The sequence below is a fragment of the Rosa rugosa genome, chromosome 4 (genome assembly GCF_958449725.1).
Source record: "Rosa rugosa chromosome 4, drRosRugo1.1, whole genome shotgun sequence".
Taxonomy (NCBI): Eukaryota; Viridiplantae; Streptophyta; class Magnoliopsida; order Rosales; family Rosaceae; genus Rosa; species Rosa rugosa.
The window spans coordinates 51,805,713-51,814,641 of NC_084823.1; the positions used below are offsets into that span (position 1 = coordinate 51,805,713).

Here is an 8,929-nt window from a genome sequence, read left to right on the forward strand (position 1 = left end):
GGTCAAATATTGGAGGGAGCCAACAATTTCCCGGAATGTTGTGGGATTGGCAAGAGAGTCTCCTTTAGTGGCAGTGAGGATGGCCTTGGCTGACATGGGTGTGCTAACCGGTTGACTAAGCAGCATATCATGTTTCGCAAGTAGATCATGAGCATACTTGAGCTGGCTGATGTGAAGGCCATTATTGTGGGAGGAGACCTGTAAACCAAGAAAATAATGCAGAGGACCAAGGTCCTTAATATCAAAACCATGACCCAATGCATCAATGAATCATTGGAGAAGCCGATCGTCACTGCCCGTAACCACAATATCATCAACAAACAGCAAAAAATAAATAGTGTGCACCCCATGGCGAAAAATGAAAAAAGAAGGGTCAGCCAAACTTTGAACAAAACCAACCAACAATAGAAAAGAGGTCATGCGGTGAAACCAAGCACGTGGAGCTTGCTTGAGACCGTAAAGTGCCTTGTTGAGTTTGCAAATGTGAGATGGCCGAGATGGATCAATGAACCCTGGTGGTTGAGTCATATATACATCCTCTTTGAGAAAGCCATGAAGAAAGACATTCTTTACATCCAATTGACGAAGTGACCATCCTCTAGACACAGCAAGACATAACACAATACGAATAGTGGCAGGTTTAATCACAGGACTAAAGGTTTCTTCATAATCAATACCTTGTTGTTGATGAAATCCTTTAGCCACAAGACGAGCTTTGTGACGTTCTACTGTGCCATCCAAATTGTACTTGACTCGAAACACCCATTTGCAGCCAACTGTATTCTGGGATGGGGAGGAAGGAACCAAAGTCCAAGTATTGTTTTTCAACAGAGCATTAATTTCTTCGGCCATGGCAGTACGCCACACCTCCTTCCTGGATGCCTCAGTATAACATGTAGGTTCAATAGAATCAAGAGCAGTAAGGAGAGCATGAGGAATAGGATACTTTACTGTGCCATCAGTGCAAACTCTTTGCTTAACAATGCCATCTCGAAGACGTGTGGTCATGGAATGGATTGGGGGAGGTACGGGAGGAGCAGGAGCCGGAATTGCTGGAGTAGCAGGTGGGACATTAGCCGGCGTCGGAGGATCGGTGACGATCAAAGGCTGTATAGGGACAGGCTCTGGTGGAGTCGCGACGGATTGGGCAGGCGGGTCGGGTGCAGCTGGGCGGTGGCGGCGGCGGTAAGTGAGGACTGGAGTAGCACTATCGGCGGTCACTGACGAAGGTAGCTGGGTCGGCGACTCGGGAAGCGGAAGCAGGAGATTGGTTGTGTGGGACGGGTCGGAGGCAACAGATGCCAACGGTGGATTTTGATCAGAGTGTGAGCTTGTGCCATTGGGTTGGGTACTTGGGCCTCCGCTGGAAATAGAAGATGTTGAGGTAGCAAGTGGGCCTGGGATGGGCAAAAGTGTGAATTCCAATGGGCCAGACTCCAGAGTCTTGTACCTGCAAATTTTTATAAGGAAAAGATGTTTCGTTAAATATAACATGCCTAAAGACATAAACACGATCGGTGGTGGGATCTAGACAACGGTAACCCTTATGTTGAGGACTGTAACCCAAAAACACACACTCTATATTACGACTCGAGAGTTTGTTAGAGACATAAGGACCAAGATGAGGAAAACATGAACAACCAAAAACCCGAAGAGACGAATAAGAACGCAGACTACCATAAAGACGGGTGTGGGGAACATCCCAATTGAGGATGGGAGTAGGAAGAAGATTAATGAGATATATTGATGTGAGGATGGCTTCAACCCAAAGGGTGTGGGGGGCACTAGAAGTGAGAAGAAGATTTCGGGCCATGGTGGCAATGTGACGGTGTTTACGCTCGGCAAGACCATTTTGTTGTGGGGTATGAGGACAAGAAAATCTTTGTTGAATTCCTAATGATTTACAATATTGTGAGAAGGCATTATTGACATATTCAGCCCCATTGTCACTTTGAAGAAATTTGATTGTAGTGTGAAAGAGATTTTGAATCATGGCAACTAAAGTTTGGAAATGAGTAAGAACTTCATTTTTGCGACGCATGGGATAAATCCAAGTAAAACGGGAAAATTCATCAGTAAAGAGAACATAGTATTTGTAGCCACTAATTGAGAGAGTGGATGAAACCCATACATCACTATGAATAATATAAAATGGAGAAGTAACAGAATCTTTATTGGAATTAAAAGGCAACTGATGAGATTTGCTAAGTGCACAACCTCGACAAAAGGTATGGAAGGACAACTTTGAGCCGATAGAAGAACCTAAACGAGACAAAATATTAGAGGACGGGTGACCGATACGGTTGTGCCAGATGGAAGAATGAAAAGAGGCAAGAGCTTGAGGAGTGGTGGAGATGCTAGACAAATGAAGTGGATATAGGCCATCATTACAGGGGCCGTGAAACAAGAGACGACCAGAGCGTAAGCAATAGATTTGATAATAATTAGGAGCAAATAGAAAAATGACTTGATTGTCCTTAGTGAAACGAGCGACAGATAAGAGATTTTTACGAATAGACAGAATACGAAAGACATTGTGTAAGAAGAAGTGGGAAGAGCCTAAATTCAAGGGAAGGTTACCAGTATGGGAAACGGGCATTGAGTCCCCATTACCCATAAAAACATTATGAGGACCACCATATGATTGAGGATTGTTGACAGGCGGGGATGTCATGTGATGGGTGGCTCCTGTATTCGGGTACCAATTTGGATCAGTAGCGAAATGGGCTCCAGCAAATGGCGCAACAGTGGATGGGCCAGAGAATCGGTGTGGGCATTGATTGAGCCCATGCTGATTTGTGTGACAATTAGGACACCACACTGAAGCTGGGCCAAGAAGTCCATTTGATGGTGGGGGACAGGCAGCCCAAGTGGGAGAGGTGTAAGGCCCAAACATATTGTAGGGCTGCTGTTGCGCGTGGTACATTGGCTGCTGCTGCCGTGCTGGGAATTAGACGAGGCTTGCGGCTGGAAATTTCGACCGCATCTGGAGCGGGGATCACGGCGGTCACCAGAGTGGAAATTCCGGCCGGTGAATGGACGATTGTCGCGGCGAGAGGAGCTGCTGTTGAACAGGGTGGTGGTCGATCCATGCTCAGAGGGAGGAGTCTGCTGGGCCTCGAAAGAGAGGATACGAGCACGGAAGTCGGTGAAGTTAGGAAGAGTTGGATTTTGAGTCAGAGCTGTTCGGAGCATAAGGTAGTCGGGGCCAAGGCCATGAAGCGTTGCAAGCATCAAATCATCATCAGAAACGGGCTTGTTGATGGCCGCTAGGGAGTCTGCAATTGACTTGGCATGACGGAGATAGTCGTCAATTGATTGAGAGCCTTTGTGAAGTTCAAGAAGTTGAAGCTTGAGACTGGAGGCACTGGCGGCAGAACGCTGCGAGAAGTGACGGGCGAGGCAGTCCCAGATTGATTTGGACGTTTCGAAGCCAATAGTGAGCTGGGCGACACTCTCAGTTAAAGATGTGGTAAGAAGGCTAACGATTTGTTGGTCGGTTGTGAACTATTTCTTGTGTGCAGGATTGGGGACGGATTTTGCAGGTTCGGTATCTGTGGCAGGGGTGAGGATGGTGGGAGAGGGTTTGGGAATGGAACCATCAACATAGCCCCAGAGTTCGGCGCCGTTGAGGTAAGGCTTGATTTGGCGAAGCCAAGTTAAGTAATTTGTTTCTGTTAACTTGGTGAACTGGGCAGTGTTTTGAGATGGACTATTAGTGGAATTTGATGCAGTCATGGGAAGAAGATGATTGAAGGGGGAAGGGAAAAACACAGAAGGTAGAGAAAGAAGACAGAACAGGTAAGGACCCTAAACCTAGGCTGATACCATGTAGAAAGTGATTTTCATTACCTTTCTTATTGCAATTATACAAGTTATATAGCAGCACAAATGCTACTGTTACAGAGAGATTAAATTGCAATTACAACAGATGTAGAGCAAATCAGAAACTGTTATGCATTTACAACAAATATACAGTGAATCAGAAACTGATGCTAAGTTATGGCTTGATTGCAGCCAATGAGTTATTCTCTCTAACAGTTTTCAACATATTATGGTTGATGTCATGCATGACGTTATATATATACACCATTAATAACTTGAAGAGCTTCCAAAGAATTCTATGAAACCGGCGCTGACTCGACCTGGATTATTGGAAAATACTGATACCAATAAGGCCATGACCGAGTTGCCAATACCCAATAATAAAGATTGACTCAATTTCATGACAACTGAAATGAAACTTTATGTCGTTTTGTAACTAGATATTATAAACTTATAGAAAGTCCTCAGAGATTATGCTGCCAGAACAATATTGTAGTCGACCAGAATTGACATCGAAGTTCAACCATTTTATGCAGAGATACCCATGATCCAGTTGCCATTAATGGAAAGTAGTCTCAAAGTGCTTATATAGCATGCATGAATATTGAACATTAATGTAGCAAATTCGATCAAAGTCGGATATTGGTTTTGGGTCCAATGCGTGAAGCAACCATCTTCATACTTAAACAATCACGTTTCTTCTCTTCAACATCGGGAATGAATACTGTATGACTTTCAACTATTTTCTGGTCATGAAATGTAGGTATAAAAGTGAGATGGAGTTTCAATAATAAATCCATTGATTTCATTCATTGCAGCTGTGCACCATCATTTCTTCTTTCATTGTGATGCATGTATATGTTTACGTATTCTTTTCTTCTTGTTAACAAGATGAGATATTGGATGAAACTAAAAAGATTAAGATCTTATTTTCTTAATTGGTAGACAAGATCTCAAGGCCTTTCGAGTCCCACATCAAGCAGCGATTTCTTGGCTCGAAGAAAAACCAAGTACAATGTTTAGGTTACTTAGTTTCTAGTATTTAGGTTACTTAGTTTCCAGTATTTGACTCACCAATTATCTCTCTATTGTTATTGGCTTTGGATGGGATTATCTCTCTGTTGTTATTGCCTTTGGTTGGAATATGATAACGGAAATCCGCCTTTGGTTGGAATATGATATTGGAAATGCAAGATTTCTGGTTGGTTTGTTCAACCAGATGACATTAGAGTCGTTTTTTTTTTTTTTGGTGAAAATAATTCTGTGTCATTGGGTGAAAATGAGGTTATAAGGGAATGGTCTTTTTTTGCCATCAATACATATCAATCATGAAATTAATTAATTCTAGATAAACTACTGAGATTATGTAAAGTAAAACAACAATTCACATGTAGTAGATAAAACTCAAAACCTAATCCAATTGCAGACTGTTGCAGAACTTCATTGATAACCAAAAGAAAGAGAGGCAAAAAAAAAAAAAAAACTGGCCTTAATGACTGAATGCAAGTAAACAGTATCAATTTAAAGCTGAACAGATACTAACTAAACCCACACGTTGAGATTCAAGGCATATGTAAAGCAGTCACTCTCATATATTGCTTTCAAAACATGCAAGAGCTAGTTACATATATATTCTTTTATTGAACCTTCCCTTATTACTATAGTAATTAGTCATTCCATGCTTATTTTCATAGCTCTGCTTCCTTTTAGCTAGATGATTAGATCTTCAATTGCCATCTGCATAATATTGAATGATTTGTGTCCTAACAGATATGGGAATTGTCACCAAATGCCCCCCATCATCATCAGTCCAAACAAGGGTTCCAAAGTAGTACCCTGTGTTCACTTCATGGGTGGTAGAAACCGCAACTGTGAAAGAGATTGTTTTAATGTCCGAGTTGAAAACCAAGGTTTCAGGCCTCACAGCCACACTGATTCCCAATGGAGGGCTTATCCGAGCTCTGTACGTTGAGTTAACTGGACCAACATTTGTGACACTTCTGGTGAGCGTAATGTTCTCTCTTAGATTTGGAATGGTAATGGATGGCAGGTTCACATCAAGAACAGAAGGCTTTGTACTAGAACATGTTGTCGAATTCCCAACAAGTTGAGAAATGACCGAGTTGTTGTACCCAACAGCACATAGGTAAATTATGTAGTCATTAATGCCCATGTCATAAATTAGACCAGGGTCTGCAGCCTTGTTAGGGTTCACAATCCCACCTCCATAATCAAATGGATCAGCAAGCTTTTGCGGTGACCCCTCAGCAAATATTGGCTCTCCAAATGGATCAGTCTTCCATGCTGTCATAAAATTTATTCATTTGTCACTGAGAATAAGATGGAAAATTGTGGCAACTAATAATAGTGGATTAACAACCTGTTGTTGTTATTGCTGATCTTATTGCAGCAGGGGACCAATCGGAGTGCAATGCTTTTAGAAGTGCCACAATCCCCGAAACATGAGGAGTTGCCATTGATGTTCCTGAATGCAGGGCAAATCCTCCATTCATATACGGATCAAAAGGAGAACTGGCAGCTAATATGCTCACACCAGGTGCAGCTATGTCCGGCTGTAGCAGCAGAAAATACATAGTAACTTGGCTCTCAAGGAAATGATTTCCTTTGGAACTGGATTTTATTAAAGAGCTAAAAAGGTAGGAGTTTGTACCTTTAGTATGGCTGGAGAAATGGAGTTAGGCCCTCTAGATGAGAAAGCGGCAACCTTGGTCGATACAGGCTTCCCCACCAGTGTCATAGAAGGACTCAATTTTACTACAGGAGAACTGTTTACCACATGGAGTAGTCCAAGTTTCATAGTTCACAATGAATTAGTTGAAGACTGATGGTGAATTGATAGACTGATGGTTAAATTGAACGTACCGGGTGGAGCGAATGTAGAATAGTATCTGAGTACCAAGCTCGTAGTCTACTTCAATGCATGGAAAGTCACTGCTACATGGACCCAAGACATCACCAGGACTCTTGGCAACAATTACTCCAACCCCACCAGCTGCTCTGACACTAGATACAGCAAGTGCTACCGGAGTTCTTCTGGTCACTGATGTAAAGCAAAGGACTACATTTCCAGCCACAGGTGTGTTATTGAGTATAAGAGCCTCACAGACGCTGCAAGTGATCGAATCTTTGTTAAATTAGGATGTATTGTGTAAAACCAGATATAAGAATAAAAATGACAAATTTCTGAATTGATCTCAAGCAATCATGTAATTAGTTCAAATTTGTCGGAATATATAGAGGACATGTAGATATTAAGAGAAAAAAATCCATCACCCGGCTAGTGAAGGAATAAGTCCTGGGTTCTCCGGGTACACCAAACCAGTAAAGTCAACTTCTGTTCCTGCAAACAGGGCTTGACCCTGCAAAAGAAAAACTAGATAAGAAAAGGAACCAATTTCGTAGATATGTAGAAATATTATGACATGTTCTGTTGCCACAATTAGTGGAGTAATGATTATGTGGACTCTACTTTTAATGCGTGCTGCGAGATTGACAGACTGACAATATAACACCTCAGAAGTATTCAGTAACTACATGAAGTTTTCCACAAATTGTTTGAAAATTACCAGTATGGTTGAGTTGTTCCCTAGTGTAATATTTGTAGGAAAAGACCGATCAATAGTAGAAGCTGCTACAGTTAAGATCCAAGGTGCTGTGTTTTCGACAGTGTATGCAGAAGGGCCTTCATTTGCAGCTCCACCAACAACAGGTATGCCTTTAGCAACAGCATGGAATGAACCAATGGAAATTGCATCGCGGTCATCAACCTCTGAAAACAGTGGAAGTTGAGTGCCAAGAGATACTGATATAACATCAACTCCATCATGAATTGCATCATCAAAAGCTTTCAGCATGTCAGCATTTGAGCACTGTCCTCTTGGCACATTCCAGCACACTTTGTACATAGCCAAACGAGCACGGGGAGCTCCTCCTCTGACTATTCCAAGGGCAATCCCTTTGTAGCTTGCATTGTACACAAAGGAGCCACCAGCAATTGTAGATGTGTGTGTTCCATGTCCAACAACATCTCTTGGGGACAAGAAATCCGGGCTGTCTGTGGTGTTGAATGGTTGTTCATTCTCAGCAAGAAAACCGTCAATGTAATATTTTGCTCCTATTAGCTTATTGTTACAAGCTGTTGAGGCATTGAATTGCTGTCCAGATACACACTGACCCTTCCATTGACTTGGGATTGGCCCCAGATCCTCATCATTGAACACCTCAGACTCTGGCCATATACCTACCACCATTTGAAGGTTTTTTTGTTTCATCATATTTTCAAGCACTCGAGACTTTCAAAGACGTTTTACATAGAAAGGTTAGAAAAATTACCTGTGTCCAGTAGACCAATGATAATTCCATCACCTAAGTTTGCGTCATTTAAAAGGGTATTGGGAGAATTAGGAGAGAGCCCTAGATAATCCCAGCTCCTAGTTGTTTGCAGCGAATGAAAGTGATTTGGTATAACACGAATAACTCCAGGAAAGTCTAAGTACATAGACATAGAATTTCTTAATCAGTGACGTACATATATATATATATATATATATATATATATATATATATTGGCTTAGTTGAGCTGCACCAAACTGAACCTAAAACTACCTGCAATCTTCTTAGCTTGAGATTCTGAAAATTTAGCTGCAAAACCAGAAAATCCATGTTTGTAACTGTACACCATAGCATCAGTGGCTGCTTCTTTGCTGCATAGACACAATGAGGTATAGTCAACTTGAACAAGAATAAGCTTAATGAATGCTTCTCAAGTCTATCATAATTTTTGGTCATGTAGGAAGATTTTATATATATACCTCCCCACAACAGAGGCAAGCATGTCGTGATGCAAACAGGTTACAACCTCAGGATCATGGTGGTGCTTTTTACCCATATAGACTATGTGAACCTATTAAAAACACCAATTAGTTCTAGTCACAAGTATATATGTGTTCTGTAAAATGCAGAGATTTCTAGTTTTAGATTACTTACTTTACTCTTGGCGTCCACTGTCCTAATTATGATGGTTTGGCTACAGAGGACTAAGAAAAGATTGAACGTCACAAACAGTGGAACTTTGTTGCTCTTC

At 41.7% G+C, this 8,929-nt stretch overlaps 1 protein-coding gene across 3 annotated transcripts; it reads right to left on the reverse strand.

The window, feature by feature from the left end:
* Positions 1 to 5,471: 5,471 nt before the first annotated feature.
* LOC133742030 (subtilisin-like protease SBT3.5) lies at positions 5,472 to 8,695 on the reverse strand. 3 transcript variants are annotated; one of them, XM_062169725.1, is made up of 9 exons: positions 8,658 to 8,695; positions 8,452 to 8,549; positions 8,179 to 8,334; positions 7,413 to 8,086; positions 7,120 to 7,205; positions 6,709 to 6,954; positions 6,497 to 6,611; positions 6,206 to 6,398; positions 5,472 to 6,129 (listed from the first exon to the last, which is right to left on the reverse strand). In XM_062169725.1, the coding sequence occupies exons 1-9, from the start codon at positions 8,678 to 8,680 to the stop codon at positions 5,552 to 5,554; spliced, it is 2,169 nt and encodes a 722-aa protein (XP_062025709.1). In that variant the 5' UTR covers positions 8,681 to 8,695; the 3' UTR covers positions 5,472 to 5,551. The 3 variants fall into 3 exon arrangements, with proteins under 3 accessions (XP_062025709.1, XP_062025711.1, XP_062025710.1); XM_062169727.1 differs by having other exon boundaries at positions 6,206 to 6,343; positions 6,469 to 6,611; XM_062169726.1 differs by having other exon boundaries at positions 6,688 to 6,954.
* Positions 8,696 to 8,929: the final 234 nt, after the last annotated feature.

Bases quoted from the DNA above. Each gene is read 5' to 3' on its own strand.
- LOC133742030 (XM_062169726.1), bottom strand. From the start codon at position 8,680: ATGCTTGCCTCTGTTGTGGGGAG. The intron at 8,087-8,178 runs GTAATTTTTCTA...AAATGGTGGTAG, and splicing joins CATTGGTCTACTGGACACAG to GTATATGGCCAGAGTCTGAG. The intron at 6,130-6,205 runs GTTGTTAATCCA...ATTTTATGACAG, and splicing joins ATCAGCAATAACAACAACAG to CATGGAAGACTGATCCATTT.